General features: G+C 44.5%; 1 protein-coding gene across 1 annotated transcript in view; it reads right to left on the bottom strand.

Annotated features, from left to right (window-relative positions):
• Positions 1–2279: 2279 nt before the first annotated feature.
• Positions 2280–23893, bottom strand: part of gpc4 (glypican 4) — a 297220-nt gene continuing 275606 nt past the window's right edge. The window contains exons 8-9 of the mRNA XM_038774482.1: positions 9570–9745; positions 2280–5031 (exon numbers count right to left, since the gene is read on the bottom strand). Coding sequence (XP_038630410.1) covers positions 4817–5031; positions 9570–9745 — 391 coding nt within the window. The 3' untranslated portion in view covers positions 2280–4816. The remainder of the gene's footprint in view (positions 5032–9569; positions 9746–23893) is intronic.

Below are 23893 nucleotides of genomic sequence, written 5' to 3'. Positions count from 1 at the left end.
AGTTGGGCGAGTGGCCAAATCAATGGCAGATGCAGTATAATTTGGATAAGTGTGAGGTTATTCACTTTGGAAGCAAAAACAGGAACGGTAGTAAATTGGGAGAGGGAAGTGTGTAGCGGGACCTGGGTGACCTTGTGCATCATTCGCTGAAGGTAAGCATGCAGGTGCAGCAGGCGGTAAAGAAGGCTAATGGTAAGTTGACCATCATTGTGAGAGGTTTCGAGTATAGAAGCAGGGATGTGTTGCTGCAATTATACAGGGCCTTGGTGAGGCCACACCTGGAGTATTGTGAGCAGTTTTGGTCTCCTTCTCTGAGGAAGGATGTTCTTGTTCTCGAGGGAGTGCAGCAAAAGTTTACCAGACTGATTCCAGGGATGGCAGGACTGTCATATTTGGAGAGATTGACTAGGTTGGGATTGTTCTTGCTGGAATTCAGAAGAATGAGGGGGGGTCTCATAGAGACTAAAATTATAACAGGATTAGACAGGGGAGATGCAAGGAAGATGTTCCAAATGATGGGTGTGTCTAGAACCAGGGGTCACAGTCTGAGGATTCAGGGAATGTTAGTCTTCATTGCGAGAGGTTTTGAGTATAGGAGCAGGGATGTGCTGTTGCAAATATACAGGGCCTTGGTAATGCCACACCTAGAATATTGTGTGTAGTTTTGGTCTCCTTTTCTGAGGAAGGATTTTCTTGCTCAAGGGAGTGCAACAAAGGTTTATCAGACTGATTCCGGGGACGGCAGGACTGTCATATGAGGAGATTGACTAGGTTGGGATTGTTCTCGCTGGAGTTCAGAAGAATGAGGGAGGGGTGTCTCATAGAGACATATAGAATTCAAACAGGACTGGACAGAGTAGATGCAAGGAAGGTGTTCCCGATGGTGGGTGGGTCCAGAACCAGGGGTCACAGTCTGAGGATTCAGGGTAAACCATTTCATAAGAACATAAGAACTAGGAGCAGGAGTAGGCCATCTGGCCCCTCGAGCCTGCTCCGCCATTCAGTGAGATCATGGCTGATGATAACCCTTAATCCCTTTACTCTTCAAAAAACTATCTATCTTTACCTTAAAAACATTTAATGAAGGAGCCTCAACTGCTTCACTGGGCAAGGAATTCCATAGATTCACAGCCCTTTGGGTGAAGAAGTTCCTCCTAAACTCAGTCCTAAATCTACTTCCCCTTATTTTGAGGCTATGCCCCCTAGCTCTGCTTTCACCCGCCAGTGGAAACAAACTGCCCGCATCTATCCTATCTATTCCCTTCATAATTTTATATGTTTCTATAAGATCCCCCGCATCCTTCTAAATTCCAACGAGTACAGTCTCAACTACTCAACTCTCCTCGTAATCCAACCCCTTCAGCTCTGGGATTAACCTAGTGAATCTCCTCTGCACACCCTCCAGCGCCAGTACGTCCTTTCTCAAGTAAGGAGACCAAAACTGAACACAATACTCCAGGTGTGGCCTCACTAACACCTTATACAATTGCAGCATAACCTCCCTAGTCTTAAACTCCATCCCTCTAGCAATGAAGGACAAAATTCCATTTGCCTTCTTAATCACCTGTTGCACCTGTAAACCAACTTTTTGTGACTCATGCACTATCACACCCAGGTCTCTGCACAGCGGCATGTTTTAATATTTTATCATTTAAATAATAATCCCGTTTGCTTTTATTCCTACCAAAATGGATAGCCCCACATTTGTCAACATTTCAGACAGAGATGAGGAGACATTTCTTCACACAAAGAGTGTTGAGCCTGTGGAATTCATTACTACAGGAAGTAGTTGATGCTAAAACATTGAAAGATTCAAGAGGCAGCTGGATATATCACTTGGGACAAGTGGGATCATAGGTTATGGGGAGAAAGCAGGATTAGATTATTGAGTTGGATGATCAGCCATGATCGTGATATAGGGTAGAGCAGGCTCGAATGGACTCCTTTGCTCCTACCTTCCATGTATCTATGTATCCTCTTCCTGTCCTCCTCAGCAGCACTGCAACTTTCCCAGCGTAAATTTCATGATGGCTGCCCGCTGTTTGGCCAGGCAGCATGAAATCGCATTCTGGGGCTGGCTGTGTCCGATTCAGGGCCTCTGCATGTGCGAACGGTGGAAAATTCAGGCCCATGTCTCTGTAATGGCAATTATACCTAAACCATTTAGCTCTGTTTGTTCAAGTAGTTCTTGACTTTTTTGTAGCATTTAAGTAGATATTGTGGATTGTATAAATAATTGGAGAAGCTGATCACACAATTAAAACCAGTCCCCATGTATGAAATTTAAATCAAGTTTTCAATGTGAAAGAGATATCCAAATGGGGATCTGGATGAAAAGTTTGTATATTGCAGATATGGATTCTGTATCTTTAGTACAACAACTCAAACAATCAAATGTGACTTCACACATATTTCCACAGTGACAGTTCCCACTGTAAATGCTCTGTATCATCATCAATAGAAGGCCAATCACTAAATGTTTTGCAACTTCCATTAAGAATATTATGTGCTTTGTTTAAAACCAAACTAACAAATCAATAATTAGTAAAATGATTAGTCTCAACAATAAAACATAAATCCTGGAATTATATCAGGCTTTTGCAAGATGAATAAAGTAGAATTTACAAGATTGTCTTCAGAGATGAGCAATGAGGCAGCAGTGAGTTGGAGAGGTGTCTGTCCCTCAGAGCCAGACCATTACTTTGCTGGTCTTCGAGCTGAATTTCAGCCAATGATTTGATATTTGAAACATTTGCAATGCAAGAACTAGATTTTACCGTGCCTATATGGAACAGCAAATCTCAGAACACCTTCAGCCAGCTGAGCTATGCACTCGGCAGTGTCTCAGCTACATACAATCTATTCTCAGAATAAATGCTATTTAAACTTCATAACCAGTTGCTACAGATAAATGAGAACCCAAGGATGATTTATGAACAGCAGATATGTATCATCGGTCTTCTATCCACCAAAAAATCCATTGAAATGGCTGAACAGAATTTTTAAAACAATGCATTGACCCTGAGCTAACAATTACAGGTAGTTAAAATTCTGATATAAAAATAAATTCAACATAACAATGAAGGCAAGAATCAAAACAAACCAATATCTGTGATCAGTCTGGACATGTAGAAATAAATTCCACAAAGATACTGCTGGCAATCAAACTGTAGGAAACAATTCAGGCAGGCGTAGAACTCAACACACAGACAGATTTAATGTCACATCAAATTGAAAATTTATCTTTCAGATTTATCTCTTGTTAAAACAAAATCTAATTTCTCTACATGTCAACAAGCACCATTCATATTTGGCCAGGTTCTGATGCCTATGCTGCAGTCTCTTGCCAACATGAGTAAAACCATCTCCAAATGCCCACATGTTGTTTTATGAAAGGGTTCATTAACCACAGCTCGAATCGTTGTGCCACTATATGTAACCAAAATAATTACAAATTGATACTGTATGTCTACCAGAGAGTAAACAACCTTAACTAAATAGCAGGTACTTCCGTGCATCAATAGGTGCAGCATTATTGAAATGAAAATCGCTTATTGTCACGAGTAGGCTTCAATGAAGTTACTGTGAAAAGCCCCTAGTCGCCACATTCCGGCGCCTGTTCGGGGAGGCTGGTACGGGAATCGAACCGTGCTGCTGGCCTGCTTGAAAAGCCAGCGATTTAGACCGGTGAGCTAAACCAGGTAATTGCAGGTAATTTCAAGATATGCAAGTTTATTTTTGTGCATTTCTTCACCATGGCATCACTTGTTGACAGAAGGTGGAGTTTAATGTTGATGTCAGGGTCATGTTCTCTGGTTGGAGAACTGCCGGAAATGCCAGCTTGCCTCTGCTGGTGAAGGCTCGATGGAATTAAGTGGCCAAAGTTGCTACTGTTAGCCTTCCCCACGATTCAGGCCCTGGGGGCCGAAATCCCACCCAAGGGCTGCTCGCCAGTTAGAGGCCAGCAACTCATCATTGATGTTAAACCCAGTGGGAAGACTGCCCTTATCAGAGGAACCTGAGGCCAAAGTCAGTGAGGGAGGGATGGGATCTGGGATTGCTGGGAGAAGGTGAGTCAGAAGAAAAGGCAGGATGTCCCCCCTTCCCAATGTTGCATTCCTCGATCAGACATTGAGTGATTTGAAGGAGGGATCCAGGCAGTGAGGCCATCCACGTGTGTTCACAACCAATACATAATAGAGTGGAGGTGATGAGATCCTCTCCACGCCAAATGAATGTTCCTCCTGCCTCTGGGGGAGGGGGTGCATTAAATTCCACTGATGTATTTTCTTGTGCAGGATCCTGGCTTCTTTAACATGGTAAAATGAGAATGAGGTTAAAATTGCATTAAAGATTCACTCATTACAGGCGTGCATTTACTTTGGGGCCCATATGTTAAATGGGGAGGTCCTGTGATCACATGGGTGGATTATGTCATTAAACACAATGGGCGGGATTCTCCGTCCCGCCGCACCTGTTTTCCGGAGCGTCGCGCCCCCGTCAGCAGCGGGATCCTCTGTCCCAGCACCTGGCCAATGGGGTTTCCCATTGTGGGCACCCCCATGCCATCGGGAAATCCACGGGTGTGAGTGCGCTGGCGGCGATGCAGAGGATCCCACGGGCGGAGAATCCCGTCCAATGACTTTGATATAATGGTGCCAATGGCAAACTGAAAACAGTTGGAGCAGCGGCTGTACATCATTGTTGAGACCTTAACGGAAAGTTTAAAATGAAAGCCAAAGTCACAAATAGTAAAATTGAGAGTAGTTTGTTTGAAAAAGCCATGTGCAAAAACTCTTTACAGTAACTTATGTGATTATCTTAATTGTTGCCCTAAGACTATTATTAAACAGCTAATAAGTAGAATTAGTTGAGAGGGGCCATTGCAATGAGCTGTACCCTCGGGTTCAATTTTCTTGGGTTCTATGGCACCAAAAAGCAGAGGCGCATCAGTGGCAGTGAACTCAAACTCCGATTGGCAATCCAACCCAAAACAGCCACTTCCACTTTCTTCACCACTGCTTTCATCACCTGAAGGAAAACACAATTAAAGTTTATTTTCTGACTGTTTCCCACACATACATAAAATTGATGTTTTAAAAAAATAAAAAAATAATCTGAATCATGCAATCCATGATGGTTGATATTTGCCAGAACAAAGAAACGGCAGAGAGGGTGTTGGAGCTGCACTAATCTAGAACATAGAACATTACAGCGCAGTACGGGCCCTTCGGCCCTCGCTGTTGCGCCGACCTGTGAAACCATCTGAAGCCTATCTGACCTACACTATTTCATTTTCATCCATATGTCTATCCAGTGACCACTTAAATGCCCTTAAAGTTGGCGAGTCTACTACTGTTGCAGGCAGGGCGTTCCACACCCCTACTACTCTCTGAGTAAAGAAACTGCCTCTGACATCTGTCCTATATCTACCACCCCTCAATTTAAAGCTATGTCCCCTCGTGTTGGTCATCACCATCCGAGGAAAAAGACTCTCACTGTCCACCCTATCTAACCCTCTGACTATCTTATATGCCTCTATTAAGTCACCTCTCAGCCTTCTCCTCTCTAACGAAAACAACCTGAGCCTTTCCTCGTAAGACCTTCCCTCCATACCAGGCAACATCCTAGTAAATCTCCTCTGAACCCTTTCCAAAGCTTCCACATCCTTCCTATAATGTGGTGACCAGAACTGCACGCAGTACTCCAGGAGCGGCCGCACCAGAGTTATGTACAGCTGCAGCATGACCCTGTGGCTCCGAAACTCAATCCCCCTACTGATAAAGGCTAGCACACCATATGCCTTCTTAACAGCCTTATTAACCTGGGTGGCAACTTTCAGGGATTTATGTACCTGGATGCCGAGATCTCTCTGTTCATCTACACTACCAAGAATCTGCATTCCTGTTACTCCTTCCAAAGTGAACCACCTCACACTTTTCCACATTAAACTCCATCTGCCACCTCTCAGCCCAGCTCTGCAGCTTATCTATGTCCCTCTGTATCCTATAACATCCTTCAGCACTATCCACAACTCCACCGACCTTCGTGTCATCTGCAAATTTACTAACCCATCCTTCTACACCCTCTTCCAGGTCATTTATAAAAATGACAAACAGCAGTTGCCCCAAAACAGATCCTTGCGGTACACCACTAGTAACTGAACTCCAGGATGAACATTTGCCATCAACCACCACCCTCTGTCTTCTTTCAGCTAGCCAATTACTGATCCAAACCGCTAAATCACCTTCAATCCCATACTTCCTTATTTTCTGCAATAGCCTGCCGTGGGGAACCTTATCAAATGCCTTACTGAAATCCATATACACCACATCAACCGCTTTACCCTCATCCACCTGTTTGGTCACCTTCTCAAAAAACTCAATAAGGTTTGTGAGGCATGACCTACCCTTCACAAAACCGTGTTGACTATCGCTAATCAACTTGTTCTTTTCAAGATTACTATAAACCCTATCTCTTATAACCTTTTCCAACATTTTACCCACAACCGAAGTAAGGCTAACAGGTCTATAATTACCAGGATTGTCTCTACTCCCCTTCTTGAACAAGGGGACAACATTTGCTATCCTCCAGTCTTCCGGCACTATTCCTGTCGACAAAGACGACATAAAGATCAAGGACAAAGGCTCTGCAATCTCCTCCCTGGCTTCCCAGAGAATCCTAGGATAAATCCCATCTGGCCCAGGGGACTTATCTATTTTGACATTTTCCAAAATTGATAACACCTCCTCCTTTTGAACCTCAATTCCATCTAGCCTGGTCGACTGAACCTGAGTATTCTCCTCGACAACATTGTCTTTCTCCAGTGTAAACACTGATGAAAAATATCCATTTAACGCTTCCCCTATCTCCTCTGATTCCACACACAACTTTCCACTACTATCCTTGATTGGCCCTAATCTTACTCTAGTCATTCCTTTGTTCCTGATATACCTATAGAAAGCCTTAGGGTTTTCCTTGATCCTATCCGTCAATGACTTTTCGTGTCCTCTCCTCGCTCTTCTTAACTCTCCCTTTAGGTCCTTCCTGGCTAACTTGTAACTCTCAAGTGCCCTAACTGAGCCTTCATGTCTCATCCTAACATAAGCCTTCTTCTTCATCTAGACAAGGGGAGAGTTTCCAGACATGTAGATGGCGGTCAGGCTTTGGGAATCAGGAGGAGAGTTACTCATCACAAGCCAGTCATAGTATTTATTTGGTAGTTCAGTTCAAGTTCTGGTCAATGGTAACCCCAGGATGTTGATGGCCAGAGATTCAGCGGTGGTAATACCATTGAATGTCAAAGCGTTATAATTTGACAGGTGGCACATACTGTGCCAATGAAAACTCAAAGGTAAACTTGGCAAGCTATGACAATGGTTTTCAATTAGTATTTTGTTATGAGAAGATACGTATGCTGAATTCAGGGGTCAAAAATTCCAACAATAATTAGTAAATGGAAACAATTATTAACAAAAGAAAACACATAAGATTACATTTACACAATTAAAATTAGCCATACAAACATTTCCCCAAGACATTTTTACTTGGTCAGACTCACAAACACCCTTTTAGGTAGCAGTCCATATCAATATTTTAAAAAAGATTTAATGTTTTCCAATTAATGGGCAATTTAGCGTGGCCAATCTACCTACTCTGCACATCTTTTGGGTTTGTGGGGGTGAGACCCACACAGAAATTGGGTGAATGTACAAACTCCATACGGACAGTGACCCAGGGCCGGGATCGAACCCAGGTCCTCGGCCCTGTGGGGCAGCAGTGCTAGCCACTGCGCCGTCCTCATATTGATATTTAATAATAATTCCAGTATATTTACCACAGGCCACACACTGTTGCAACAGGGACAGAAAAGCTCTGTCACAGATCGTCTCACTCCCCTGTGAAGGATTCCAGGAGCATTAGAACAAAACCCTGCTTTTGAAAACACTGAGCAGTTTTCTTCTGGGTGGCTGGAGTGTTCTCCACTTTGCGCTTTTTCACCGTTCTGTCCCAGCACAACACACACAGGCATTTACAGGGATTTACATGGGCCACTCCACTGGCATGGCTTCCAGCTTCCTTTTAAATACATTTTTTCCTCTTGTACCTATTCCCAATTGTCCTCATCTCTCTTTGAAATTTACCATTCCCAGAATATAAAAACCTTTAATGTTCTCCTTAAGGTCATTACTTTTGGGTACAATAAAATGGAATAACTTTGCCTTATATATTATGATTTTTGTTATGTTGTAAATTCAACAGCTAAAAATCCAAATCCTCACTTATCCCCAATGTAAATTTCTACCCATGCTGCGTTCACTTGTAGCACATCCGAGCTCACGCTCTGGTTCCCAGCCCCCTGCCATGCAAGTTTAAATCCTCCCGAGTGATCCTAGCAAACCTCCCAGCCAGGATATTGGTGCCTCTCCAGTTTAGCTGCAACCAGTCCTTCTTGTACAGGTCACACCTGCCCCAGAAGAGATCCCAATGGTCCAGAAATCTGAAACCCTCCCTCCCACACCACCAGTTTAGCCACGTATTTAGCTTCACTATCCTCCTATTTCTAGCCTCACTGGCACGTGGCACAGGGAGTAATCCTGAGATTACAACCCAAGAGGTCCAGTTTTTTAGCTTAAACCTAACTCCCTGAACTCCTGCTGCTGGACCTCATTGCTCTTCCTGCCTATGTTGGTAGTACCTATCTGTACTACGACTCCTGGGTGCTCGCCCTCCCCTTTCAGGATGTCCCGTGTTCATTCAGAGACATCCTTGACCCTGACACCAGGGAGGAACAAACTATCTGGAGTCTCTTTCACGTCCACAGAAGCGCCAATCTGTGCCCCTTACTATCGAAATGTACCCCTTACTATAAAATGTACTATCGAAATAGCTGGGGCCTAAACAGATATCTTTGCAGCATCCTTGAGCATGGGTGAGGTCCCGGAGGACTGGAGAATTGCTAATGTTGTCCCTTTGTTTAAGAAGGGTAGCTGGGATAATCCAGGGAATTATAGACCTGTGAGCTTGATGTCAGTGGTAGGCAAACTGTTGGAGAAGGTACTGAGGGATAGGATCTATTCACATTTGGAAGAAAATAGACTTATCAGTGATAAGAAGAATGGTTTTGTGCAGGGAAGGTCATGTCTTACAAACCTAATAGAATTATTAGAGGAAGTGACAAAGTTTTTTTCATTTTAATTTTCATTTCATTTTTCAAAGTTAATTGATGAGGGAAGGGCTGTAGATGTCATATACATGGACTTCAGTAAAGCGTTTGATAAAGTTTCCCATGGCAGGTTGATGGAAACAATAGTAATTTCCTGGCACTCAAATGATAAATAGGCATTTGTTGCACAGAATAATTGCAGGCCTGGTACAGCAGCATGCCTCAACATCTGAAACAACACTCATCTTTCACATCAAGGAAGATGCAATGTATTCAGCCTTGATAGGCCAATAATTTTCCTTGCATTACTGCAACCCTCACAAACAAGCTAATCCTTAATGTTCAACCATTAAATAATGCACAATAACGAAAATGGTTATTCTTACTGGGAAACGTTACTCACTTGTATCGTGGAACGTCACATCATTTCCATCATAAGCATTTTTCACTTTATTAGTCATTGTCCGCAGTACCATTATCTGTCGACGAATCACCATATCTGGTTTGGTGATATCCACTTTAACATCCGGATTATTGAGCTGGCTGGCTAGTCCATTGCCCATCACAGCAAATATGTACCTGGGAAAAACAGTAAAGAACCTCTTTACACTGAAATCCATGCAGAGAGAAAGAGTCTGCGAATAACAGAGACAGGTTGTTGCACTGATTAGGGGAGAGGTACAGACGGTGCACAAGTGATAACGCACTGATTAAAAATCCTAGAATCAAGCAGCACAGGAAGAGGCCATTGTTTACACCGCTTGTGCTGGATCTTTGAAAGAGTTGGTCAGTTAGTTACACTCCCTGCTCTCCCCTCAGGTGCCTGCAATTGTTTCTCCTTCAAGTATTTACAATTCTCTTTTGAAAGTTACTATCACTGTCCTTTCAAGCAATGCATTCCAGGTCCTAAACCTTTGCTGCATTAGAAACAATTACACTGTCAAAGTCACAGCATTCTGAACACCACTTTCATATTTCTTCTGAACGAGAACTAACTCACAAAGTTCCTCATCTCTGGTATTCTTTTGGAAAATGTCTTTTCCCCCCTCCCAAGGCCTTGACATTCTTCCTAATGCGTGATGCAAAGAATTGGATACAATACTCCAGTTGAGGCCTAATCAGTGATACATAAAGAATGAACATAACTTTCTTGTTTCCCTTAATTGGGAGGGAGACATGTTCCCTGTCTACTTAAAGGCATAGGCTGGGTATTAAGGGTCAATCAGAGCAAGAGCATAATAAGAGAGATCATGACAGAGGTATCCCCCCTCTAACTTCTTCAAATCTAAACCGTTGGGTTTTGTAGACAGGCTGTCATGATAGGAAGCGTGGAGGGGGGGAATGAGAGAACTCCTCGAGAGGCAGGATGGTCTCTGGGGATAAGGCAGGAGAATGAGGATGAGAAAAATATCAGCCATGATTGAATGGCGGAGCAGACTCAATGGGCCGAGTGGCCTAATTCTGTTCCTATGTCTTATGGTCTTATCGGCCTGTCTGGAGCATTGGCACCCGGCCTGCTGCCAGATAGCCTCCTCCAGACCCTGAATTAGTCCCTGCTGCCCATGGGAACCTGCAAGCTGACTGGAAAATCCATCAACCTCCATTAATTAATTCTGATGAAGGTTTTCGATATGGTTGGTACATTCTGAAACAAACCTTCTCCATTTTAATCTGACAGGGACTCTTGATCTCTTCAGGGATGCTTTTGTGGTAATTTTTAAAACGTTCCGACTATCTTCCTGTGCAACCAAATTCAGAGCAGAGCAATTGCTTTGGAAGTCCAGTGTCAGGAATATGAATGACTGGCCAGGTGGTAGAAGTTTCAGTAGGGGAGCATTTTGGGAACAGTGACCACAATTCAGTAAGTTTTAAAGTGCTGGTGGACAAAGTTCAGAGTTCCTGGGGTGAATGTGTTAAATTGGGGGAAGGCTAATTATAATAATATGAGTCGGGAACTGAAGAACATAGATTGGGGGCGGAATGTTTGAGGGTAAATCAACATCTGACATGTGGGAGGCTTTCAAATGTCAGTTGAAAGGAATTCAGGACCGGCATGTTCCAGTGAGGAAGAAGGATAAATACGGCAAATTTTGCCATCCTTGGATAACAAGAGATATTGTAGGCCTCGTCAAAAAGAAAAAGGAGGCATTTGTCAGGGCCAGAAGGCTGGGAACAGACGAAGCCTGTGTGGAATATAAGGAAAGTAGGAAGGAACTTAAGCAAGGAGTCAGGAGGGCTAGAAGGGGTTACGAAAAGTCCTTGGTAAATAGGGTTAAGGAAAATCCCAAGGCTTTTTGCGCGTACATATAAAGCAAAAGGGTAAAAAGTAAGAGTAGCCAGGGAAAGGGTTGGCCCACTGAAGGACAGGTGAGGGAATCTATGCGCGGAGTCAGAGGAAATGGACGACGTACTAAATGAATACTTTGCATCAGTATTCACCAAAGAGAATTAATTGGTGGATGTTCAGTCTGGAGAAGGGCGTGTAGATAGCCTGGGTCACATTGAAATCCAAAAAGACGAGGTGTTGGGCGTCTTGAAAAATATTAAGGCGGATAGGTCCCCAGGGCCTGATGGAATCTACCCCAGAATACTGAAGGAGGCAAGAGAGGAAATTGCTGAGGCCTTGACAGAAATCGTTGGATCCTCACTGTCTTCAGGTGATGGCCCGTAGGACTGGAAAATAGCCAACGATGTTCTTTTGGAGAAGAAGGGTAGCAATGATAATCCAGGGAACTACAGGCTGGTGAGCCTTATGTCAGTAGTAGGGAAATTACTGAAGAGAATTCTTCGAGACAGGATCAACTCCCATTTGGAAGCAAGGGGTCGTATTAGCGAGCGGCAGCATGAACAGAGAACATAGAACGATACAGCGCAGTACAGGCCCTTCGGCCCACGATGTTGCACCGACATGGGAAGTCAAAAACTAAAGGCCATCTAACCTACACTATGCCATTGTCATCCATATGCTTATCCAATAAACTTTTAAATGCCCTCAATGTTGGCGAGTTCACTACTGTTGCAGGTAGGGCATTCCACGGCCTCACCACTCTTTGCGCAAAAAACCTACCTCTGACGTCTGTCCTATATCTACTACCCCTCAATTTAAGGCTATGTCCCCCTCGTGCTAGCCACCTCCATCCGCGGGAGAAGGCTCTCACTGTCCACCCTATCTAACCCTCTGATCATTTTGTATGCCGCTATTAAGTCACCTCTTAACCTTCTTCTCGCTAACGAAAACAACTTCAAGTCCATCAGCCTTTCCTCATAAGATTTTCCCTCCATACCAGGTAACATCCTGGTAAATCTCCTCTGCACCCGTTCCAAAGCTTCCACGTCCTTCCTATAATGAGGCGACCAGAACTGTACGCAATACTCCAAATGCGGCCGTACCAGAGTTTTGTACAGCTGCAACATGACCTCATGGCTCCGGAACTCAATCCCTCTACCAATAAAGGCCAACACACCATAGCCTTCTTCACAACCCTATCAACCTGGGTGGCAACTTTCAGGGATCTATGTACATGGACACCGAGATTCCTCTGCTCATCCACACTGCTAAGAATTTTACCATTAGCCAAATATTCCGCATTCCTGTTATTCTTTCCAAAGTGAATCACCTCACACATCTCTACATTAAACTCCATTTGCCACCTCTCAGCCCAGCTCTGCAGCTTATCTATGTCCCTCTGTAACCTGCAACATCCTTCCACACTGTCTACAACTCCACCGACTTTAGTATTGTCTGCAAATTTACTCACCCAACCTTCTGTGCCCTCCTCTAGGTCATTTATAAAAATGACAAACAGCAACGGCCCCAGAACAGATCCTTGTGGTACGCCACTCGTAACTGAACTCCATTCTGAACATTTGCCATCAACCACCACCCTCTGTCTTCTTTCAACTAGCCAATTTCTGATCCACATCTCTAAATCACCCTCAATCCCCAGCCTCCGTATTTTCTGCAATAGCCGACCGTGGGGAACCTTATCAAACGCTTTACTGAAATCCATATACACCACAACTTCTCTACCCTCGTCTACCTGTTCAGGTATGGTTTTGTGAAGGGGAGTCTCACTAACTTGATAGAGTTTTTCGAGGAGGTCACAAAGATGATTGATGCAGGTAGGGCAGTGGATGTTGTCTATGTGGATTTCAGTAAGGCCTTTGACAAGGTCCCTCATGGCAGACTGGTACAAAAGGTGAAGTCACATAGGGATCAGAGGTGAGCTGGCAAGATGGATACAGAACTGGCTAGGTCATAGAAGGCAGAGAGTAGCAATGGAAGGGTGCTTTTCTGATTGGAAGGCTGTGACTAGTGGTGTTCCGCAGGGATCAGTGCTGGGACCTTTGCTGCTCATAGTACATATAAATGATTTGGAAAATGTAACTGGTCTGATTAGTAAGTTTGCGGACGACACAAAGGTTGATAGAATTGCGGATAGGGACGAGGACTGTCAGAGGATACAACAGGATTTAGAGCTTTTGGAGACTTGGGCGAAGAGATGGCAGATGGAGCTCAATCAGGACAAATGTGAGGTAATGCATTTTGGAAGGTCTAATACAGGTTGGGAATATACATTGTCCAAAGATCTGCAGGTTAGGTGGATTGGCCAGGCTAAATTGCCCTTAGTGTCCAAAATTGCTCTTAGTGTCGGGTGGGGTTACTGGGTTATGGGGCTAGGGTGGAGGTGTGGGCTTGGGCAGGATGCTCTTTCCAAGAGCCGGTGCACACTCGATGGGCCGAATGGCCTCCTTCTGCACTGTAAATTCTATGATTCTATGATGGAATGGTCGAATCCTCAAGATTATTGACAGTCAGAGAGATCTCGGTGTACAGGTCCACAGGTCACTGAAAGGGGCAACACAGGTGGAGAAGGTAGTCAAGAAGGCATACGGCCTGCTTGCCTTCATTGGCCGGGGCATTGAGTATACAAATTGGCAAGTCATGTTGCAGCTGTATAGAACCTTAGTGAGGCCACACTTGGAGTACAGTGTTCAATTCTGGTTGCCACACTACCAGAAGGATGTGGAGGCTTTAGAGAAGGTGCAGAAGTGATTTACCAGGATGTTGCCTGGTATGGAGGGCATTAGCTATGAGGAGAGGTTGAATTATCTCGGTTTGTTCTCTCTGGAACAAAGGAGGTTGAGGGGGCGACCTGATAGAGATCTACAAAATTATGAGGGGCATAGACAGAGTTGATAGTCAGAGACTTTTTCTCAGGGAAGAGGGGTCAATTACTTGGGGGCCCAGGTTTAAGGTGCGAGGGGCAAGGTTTAGAGGAGATGTACGAGGCAAGTTTTTTTACACAGAGTCGTGGGTGCCTGGAACTCGCTGCCGGAGGAGGTGGTGGAAGCAGGGACGATAGTGACGTTTAAGGGGCAGCTTGACAAATAAAACAATAAAATAAATAATAATAATACATGAATAGGATGAGAATAGAGGGATACGGACCCTGGAAGGGTCACAAGGTAGCCAGGAAAGAACTCAAAAATGGACTGAGAAGAGCTAGAAGGAGGCATGAAAAAGTCCAGGCGAGAAGGATTAGGGAAAAACCCCAAGGCGTTCTACACTTATGTGAGAAATAAGAGGATGATCAGAGTGAGAGTAGGGCCGATCAGGGATAGTGGAGGGAACTTGTGCCTAGAGTCTGAGGAGATGGGGGAGGCCCTAAATGAATACTTTGCTTCAGTAGTCACTAGAGAGACTGTCCTTGTTGCCCATGAGAACAAGATAAACCAGGTTAATAGACTCAAACAGGTTGATATTAAGGAGGAGGATGTGCTGAAAATTTTGAAAAGCATCAGGTACGATAAGTCCCCTGGGCCTGACGGGATATCCCCGAGGTTACTACGGGAAGCGAGGGAGGAGATTGCTGCGCCGTTGGCGATGATCTTTGCGTCCTCACTCTCCACTGGAGTAGTACCGGATGATTGGAGGGAGGCGAATGTTGTTCCCCTGTTCAAGAAAGGGAATAGGGAAATCCCTGGGAATTACAGACCCATCAGTCTTGCGTCTGTGGTGAGCAAAATATTGGAAAGGATTCTGAGAGATAGGATTTATGATTATTTAGAGAAACATAGTTTGATTAAAGATAGTCAGCATGGCTTTGTGAGGGGCAGGTCGTGCCTCACAAGCCTCATTGAATTCTTTGAGGCACAATGTGACGAGACACATTGATGAAGGTCGGGCAGTGGATGTGGTCTATATGGATTTCAGTAAGGCATTTGATAAGGTTCCCCATGGTAGGCTCATTCAGAAAGTTAGGGGGCATGGGATACAGGGAAATTTGGCTGTCTGGATTGGGTGGATTGGCCATGCTAAATTGCCCGTAGTGTAAGGTTAGTGGGGGGATTATTGGGTTACGGGTATACGGGTTGCGTGGGTTTAAGTAGGGTGATCATTGCTCGGCACAACATCGAGGGCCGAAGGGCCTGTTCTGTGCTGTACTGTTCTATGTTCTATGATACAGAATTGGCTGGTCGAAAGAAGACAGCAAGTGGTAGTGGATAGAAAGTATTACGCCTGGAGGTCGGTGACCAATGGTGTCCCGCAAGGATCTGTTCTCGGACCTCTGCTCTTTGTGGTTTTTATAAATGACTTGGATGAGGAAGTGGAAGGGTGGGTTAGTAAATTTTCCGATGGCACGAAGGTTGGTGGAATTGTAGATAGTGTTGAGGGTTGTTGCAGGTTACAACAGGACATTGACAGGATGCAGAACTGGGCTGAGACGTGGCAGGTGGAGTTCAACCTAGATAAATGTGAAGTGATTCATTTTGGAAGGTCGAATTTGAATGCTGAATACAGGGTTAAAGGCAGGATTCTTGGAAGTGTGGGGAAAAGAGGGATCTTGGGGGTCCATGTACATCGATCCCTCAAAGTTGCCACCCAGGTTGATACTGTTCTTGAAAATACAGAAAAATGTGTCATTTGAAACATAGAAGTCTGGCAATATCTGGTTTGAGAGGATACAGGGAAAGATCTCACAAAAGTTTAATAGCAGCTTCAAAGAGCAGGGTTATAAAATGCAGATTCTTGCTCACAAGCAAGTTTAGCAAACACACAGGTTTCATGTGGTAAGCTAAAACAATGGCTCACACCTTCATGGAATGTAACTATCTCAGGAAGCATCTGGAAAAGCATGGATGAGAGTTTCAATTGCATTAAGTGACAAATGTTTAAAACAGGCAAGTCTTTCAAGTCATAACCAAGTTAAATTTTAGCATACAGCTAAAAGCAGTTTCACACCTTAATTGAAATAAACTCTCTTAGTAAACAGCTGGAAAGGATGGAAGATGCTCAGTCGAATTTGGTGTCAATTCTAAAGTGTAAAATTCTATGAACATCAAGACAATTAAAAGAAAATTGGAGACGACCTGTCTACGAGAAACATCATTTAAGTCAAAATCAAAGGCAAAGTTATGAGCTGGGGACAATTGGAAAATTAAACGATTTGAAATCACAGAAATAAAAGTAACACCTAGTGAAACCAAAGTATTTTTTAATCAGATCTGAGAGGAGACGATATGCCCAAAATGAATAATTAGTTGTAGTAAAATGTTTACATCAAAGATACTTTTAAACTATCAAAGTGAAACAAGCCCATTTACAATAAAGTCGTTAAAACTTAATAACTCTTCGAAAGAGAATATAAACCACCAGAAGAAAGGGTAGAGCAGAGCCAGCTCTCACAGCTCGGTACATGGGAAGGACAGGACACAGCAACCGAGTTCACCAGCGAATACAACTCAAGAAGACCAGATTTTAAGAAGATCGATTGCCAAGATGGGCCTGAAGGTCTCTACAACCAACCAGCAGCAGCCAGAAGCAAGATCTTTTTTCCTTTCTGTAAAGAAAGTGTTTGCAGCTTTTAAAAGAAAAAATATAATAATAAATTAACTTAACTTAACCTGAAAAAGTGGTTATTAGCTTACTTCACTTCCTTAATAACGCAGGACCCAGGACATTGATGCTATTAAGGGGTAAGTAGGTAAAATTCTTCGGTGAAGGTATGGGTTATACCGGGGGATAACTTGAAAAGATAGTTTGACCTGAATAGCACCCACAGAGAATCCCTGTTCACCATTTAGAATATCGACCTTTTTTTGGTATAGGGGGAATTCTAAGAATAGTGGTGAGTTTTAACTTCAATACGGTTGTTAAGAAGGCATTTGGTGTGTTGGCTTTCATTAACGGGGGATTGAGTTTAAGAGCCACGAGGTTTTGCTGCAGCTTTATAAAACTCTAGTTAGACCACACTTGGATATTGTGTCCAGTTCTGGTCGCCTCATTATAGGAAGGATTTGGATGCTTTGGAGAGGGTACAGAGGAGATTTACCAGGATGCTGCTTGGACTGGAGGGCATGTCTTATGAAGAAAGGATGAGGGAGCTAGGGCTTTTCTCACTGGAGCAAAGAAAGCAGAGAGGTGACTTGATAGAGGTGTACAAGGTGATGCGAGACATGGATAGAGTGGATAGCCAGAGACTTTTCCCCAGGGTGGAAATGGCTGCCACGAGGGGACATAATTTTAAGGTGATTGGAGGAAGGTATAGGGAAGATGTCAGAGGCAGGTTCTCCACACAGAGAGTGGTGGGTGTGTGGAATGCACTGCCAGCAGAGGTGGTGGAGGCAGAGTCATTAGGGACATTTAAGCGACTCTTAGACAGGCACATGGACAGCAGTAAATTGAAGGGGTATAGGTTAGGTTGATCTTACATCAGGATAAATTGTCGGCACAACATCGTGGGCTGAAGGGCCTGTACTATGCTGTACTGTTCTATGTTCTATCTCTGTTTTAAAGGATCACACCTTTATTCTGAGATTGTGTCGGCTGCTTCTAGTCATTCCTACAAGTGGAAACATCCTTTCTACGTCCACTCTATCCAGACCTCGTAGCATCCTGTAAGTTTCAATAAGATCCCCCCTCATCCTTCTAAACTCCAACGAGTACAGACCCAGAGTCCTCAACCGTTCCTCATACGACAAGCTCTTCATTCCAGGGATCATTCTTGTGAACCTCCTCTGGACCCTTTCCAAGGCCAGCACATCTTTCCTTAGATACGGGGCCCAAAACTGCTCACAATACTCCAAATGGGGTCTGATCAGAGCCTTATACAGCCTCAGTACATCCCTGGTCTTGTATTTTAGCCCTCTCGGCATGAATGCTAACATCGCATTTGCCTTGCTTTTTTTTCTCAGCAGTATTTTAAAAAAAAATTAATTTAGAGTACCCAATTCATTTTTTTCCAATTAAAGGGCAATTTAGTGCGGCCAATCTGCCTACCCTGCACATAACATCAGAACTAGGAGCAGAAGTAGGCCACCTGGCCCATCGAGCCTGCTCCACCATTCAATGAGATCATGGCTGATCTTTCGTGGACTCAGCTGCACTTTCCGGCCCGAACACCATAACCCTTAATCCCTTTATTCTTCAAAAAACTATCTATCTTTACCTTAAAAACATTTAATAAAGAAGCCTCAACTGCTTCACTGGGTAAGGAATTCCATAGATTCACAACCCTTTTTGGTGAAGAAGTTCCTCCTAAACTCAGTCCTAAATCTACTTCCCCTTATTTTGAGGCTATGCCCCCTAGTTCTGCTGTCACCCGCCAGTGGAAACAACCAACCCACATCTATCCTATCTATTCCCTTCATAATTTTATATATTTCTATAAGATCCCCCCTCATCCTTCTAAATTCCACGAGTACAGTCCCAGTCTACTCAACCTCTCCTCATAATCCAACCCCTTCAGCTCTGGGATTAACCTAGTGAATCTCCTCTGCACACCCTCCAGTGCCAGTACGTCATTTCTCAAGTAAGGAGACCAAAACTGAACACAATACTCCAGGTGTGGCCTCACTAACACCTTATACAATTGCAGCATCACCTCCCTAGTCTTAAACTCCATCCCTCTAGCAATGAAGGACAAAATTCCATTTGCCTTCTTAATCACCTGTTGCACCTGTAAACCAACCTTCTGTGACTCATGCACTAGCACACCCAGGTCTCTCTGCACAGCGGCATGCTTTAATATTTTATCATTTAAATAATAATCCCATTTGCTGTTATTCCTACCAAAATGAATAACCTCACATTTGTCAACATTGTATTCCATCTGCCAGACCTTAGTCCATTCACTTAACCTATCCAAATCCCTCTGCAGACTTCCAGTATCCTCTGCACTTTTCGCTTTACCACTCATCTTAGTGTCATCTGCAAACTTGGACACATTGCCCTTGGTCCCCAACTCCAAATCATCTATGTAAATTGTGAACAATTGTGGGCCCAACATGGATCCCTGAGGGACACCACGAGCTACTGATTGCCAACCAGAGAAACACCCATTAATCCCCACTCTTTGCTTTCTATTAATTAACCAATCCTCTATCCATGCTGCTACTTTACCCTTGATCCCATGCATCTTTATCTTATGCAGCAACCTTTTGTGTGGCATCTTGTCAAAGGCTTTCTGGAAATCCAGATACACATCCATTGGCTCCCCGTTATCTACTGCATCTTTGGGTTCTGGGGGCGAAACCCACACAAACACAGGGAGAATGTGCAAGCTCTACCCGGATAGTGACCCAGAGCCGGAATTGAACCTGGGGCTTCGGCGCCGTGAGGCAGCAATGCTAACCACTGTGCCACCATGTTGCCCGCACATTTGCCTTCCTAACTGCCGACTTAACATGCACGTTAACCTTGAGAATCGTGAACAGGGACTCCCAAATCCCTTTGTGCTTCCCAAGCATCTTCCCATTTAGAAAATAGTCTATGCCTCCATTGCTCCTTTCAAAGTGCATAACCTCACACTTTTCCACATTGTATTCCATGCCACTTCTTTGCCCACTCTCCCAGCCTGTCCAAATCCTTCTGCAGACCATCTGCTTCCTCAATATTACCTGCCCCTCTACAGATCTTTGTATCATCTGCAAACGTAGCATCAGTGCCTTCATTTAAGATGCGTCTGGACAGATATATGAACGGGTGGGGAACAGAGAGAAGTAGACCTTCGAAAATAGGCAACAGGTTTAGATAAAGGATCTGGATCGGTGCAGGCTGGGAGGGCCGAAGGGCCTGTTCCTGTGCTGTAATTTTCTTTGTTCTCTTGTTGTTCAGTTCCTTCCTCCAGATCATTAACGTATATTGTGGAAAGTTGTGGTCCCAGCACCGTTCTCTGAGGCACACCACTAGTCACCGGCAGCCATCCTGAAAAAGACCCATTTTATCCCCACTCTCTGCCTTCTGCCAGTCAGCCAATCCTCTATCCATTACCCTGAACACCATGGGCTCCTAACTTATTTAACAGTCTCCTATGCGGCACCTTGTCAAAGGTCTTCTGGAAATCTAAATAAATCATGCCCATTGTTCCTCCTATGTCTAACTTCCTTGTTACTTCCTCAAAGAACTCTTAACAGATTTGGCGACATGTCCTCCCCTTGACGAAGCCGTGCTGACTCAGTCCTATTTTACCATGCACTTCCAAGTACTCCGCGATCTCATCTTTAATAATGGACTCTAAAATGACCGAATTACCAAGGACCGAAGTCAGGCTAATCGGCCTATAATTTCCCGTCTTCTGCCTCCCTCCCTTCTTAAACAGGGGTGTTACATTAGCCACTTTCAGTCTTGTGGGGCCCATCCTGTCTCCAGTGATTCCTGAAAGATCATCACCAATGTCTCCACAATCTCCTCAGCTATCCCTTTTAGAACCCTGGGATGTAATCCATCTGGTCCAGGTGATTTATCCACCTTCAGGCCTTTCAGTTTCCCCAGAACCTTCTCTCGCACTCACCTCTGCCCCCTGGTTCTCCTGGAGCTCTGGCATCCCACTGGGGATTAAACTAACTTTTCAGGGGGCTGGGACTCTGAGAGAGTTTCAGCAAGGAGAGATGTGCAGCCAAAATTAGAAGAGACATCAAGTGAGTCAGGAAGGCATCGAATGTCTAGACCAGTCACAAGTGAGTTTGACAAAATTGGATGGTAGTTATTTTAATATAAGGAGTCTGACGAACAAGTCAGATAGATTTATGGGAGATGGTAGCACAATGGTATTGTCACTGGTCTAGTTAACCAGAGACTCAGTAATGCTCTCGGGATGCAAGTTCAAATCCCGCCACTGCAGATGGTGAAATTTCAATTCAATAAAAATCTGGAATAAAAGAAGTCTAATGATGACCATGAAACCATTATCGATTGTTGTAAAAGTCCATCCGGTTCACCAATGTCCTTTAGGGAAGGAAATATGCCATCCTTACCCGGTCTGGTCTACATGTGACTCCAGACCCACAGCAACGTGGTTGACTCTTAACTGCCCCCTCAAGGGCTATAAGGGATTGATAATAAATGTTGGCAGAGCCAGCGACACCCACATTCCAGGAATGAATAAAAGAAAAAGTTGAGGGCATAAATTAAAACATGGGGTATGATGTCATTGCTTTTACTGAGACACGGTTGAGAGTGGGACAGGATTGGCAGCTCAATATTCAAGGATATGATCTTCAGGCATGACAGGGGAGATGGTAAAAGAGGAGCGGGTATCGCAAATTTGAATAGGGAATCAGTTACAGCAGTATTGAGGGATGACATCTCTGAATGGGTATGCAGCATTCTGAAGGGGGAGGGTGAAAAGAGAGGTCAAGGTAGATGTTGGTTAGGGTTTTAAGACTGAGGTTAGGAGGAACTTCTTCACCCAAAGGGTTGTGAATATATGGAATTCCTTGCCCAGTGAAGCAGTTGAGGCTCCTTCATTAAATGTTTTTAAGATAGAGATGGATAGTTTTTTGAAGAATAAAGGGATTAAGGGTTATGGTGTTCGGGCCGGAAAGTGGAGCTGAGTCCACAAAAGATCAGCGATGATCTCATTGAATGGCGGAGCAGGCTTGAGAGGCCAGATGGCCTACTCCTGCTCCTGGTGCTTATGTTCTTATGTTCGTACCAATGACATAGGTAGAAACATGGATGAGATCTTGCATCAAGAATTCAGGGAGTTAGGCAATAGATAAAAAAGCAGGACCTCTCGGGTTGTAATATCTGGATTACTTGCCACATGCTAGCGAGCACAGAAATAGGAGAATAGTTCAGATGAATGCGTGATTTAAGATTTGGTGCAGGAGGGAGGGTTTTAGATTCCTGGACCATTGAACAAAGAATAAAGAACAATGCAGGAACAGGAGAGGGATTGTACAGGGGGAGGGGTTAGAGTTGGCCTTGCCAAACATAATGAATTATTATTGGGTAGCGAATATTGCTGTGGTGTGGAAGTGGGTAGTTTGGGAGAGGTCGGTGTGGGGGCGGATGGAGGTGGCCTCTTGCAGGGGTACGAGTCTGGGGACAGTGTTGACGGCGCCTCTGCCGGTCACGCCGGCCGGGTACGCCACAAGAGATGGTGGTGGCGGCGCAGTGGGTATGGAGACAGTGCCGGCAGCATTTGAGGTTGGAAGTAGGGGGAAGGGGAGGGTTGAACGGGTTCCGTTATTTACAGGTACGGGACTATGTGAAGCAGGTGACGTCTTTTCCAGATCTGTGGTGTCGAAAGAGGGTGTGGGGGAGGGCAGGGTGTCCGAGATTTACAAGGAGTTAATGGATTGGGAGGGAGCCCTGATGGGAGAAGTCAAGAGGAAATGGGAGGAGGAGGAGGGGGAGAAATGGAGGCTGGGATGTGGAAGGAGGGTCTGAGGAGGGTGAAACAATCTTCATTGCGCGCAAGGCAATTTAAGGTATCCAATTTTAGGCAGTTCACAAGTCGTATAAGTCAGTAGCCAGGATGAGCAGGTTCCTTGAGGGAGGAGAGGATACCCATGTGGACGGTGTGCAGGGAGGCCTGTCAACCATGTCCACATTTTCAGCCTGGCCGAAGCTGAAGGGATTCTGGCAGGGGTTCACGGACGTACTAGAACAAAGAACAATACAGCACAGGAACAGGCCCTTCGGCCCTCCAAGCCTGTACTGGTCATGATACCAACCTTTGCCAAAACCCTCAGCACTTCCTTGTGCCGTATCCCTCTATACCCATCCTATCCATGTGTTTGTCAAGATGCCTTTTGAACGCCGTTAATGTATCTGCTTCCATAACCTCCCCTGGGAACGCGTTCCAGGCACTTAAAAACCTGCCTCGCACATCTCCTGTAAACTTTGCCCCACGGACTTTAAACCTATGCCCCCTGGTAACTGACCCTTCCACCCTGGGAAAGAGTGCCTGCCCATCCACTCTATCCATGCCCCTCATAATCTTGTAGACCTCTATCAGATCATCTCTCAACTTTCTAATGAAAACAGTCCAAGTCTATTCAGCCTCTCCACATAGCTAATACTCTCCAGACCAGGCAACATGCTGGTAAACCTCCTCTGCACCCTCTCTGAAGCATCCACATCCTTTTGGTAGTGTGGCGACCATAATTGTGCGCAATATTCCAAGTGTGGTCTTATCAAGGTTCTATACAACTGTAGCATGATTTGCCAGTTTTTATACTCGATGCCCTGTCCAATGAAGGCAAGCATTCTGTATGCTTTCTTGACTACCTTGTCCATTTGTGCCACTTCAGATATCTGTGGACCTGCACGCCCACATTTCTCTGACTTTCTGTATTCTTCAGAGTTTTACCATTTATGGTATATTTCCCCTCTATGTTAGACCTACCAAAATGCATTACCTCACATTTGTCCGGATTAAACTCCATTTGCCATTTCTCTGCCCAATTCTCCAATCTATCACTGTCTTGCTGTAT

Source organism: Scyliorhinus canicula, chromosome 17, assembly GCF_902713615.1.
Source record: "Scyliorhinus canicula chromosome 17, sScyCan1.1, whole genome shotgun sequence".
In the NCBI taxonomy this organism is placed as follows: domain Eukaryota; kingdom Metazoa; phylum Chordata; class Chondrichthyes; order Carcharhiniformes; family Scyliorhinidae; genus Scyliorhinus; species Scyliorhinus canicula.
Note: the sequence above shows the minus strand (reverse complement) of the source record. Positions and strands in the feature narration are given on the sequence as shown.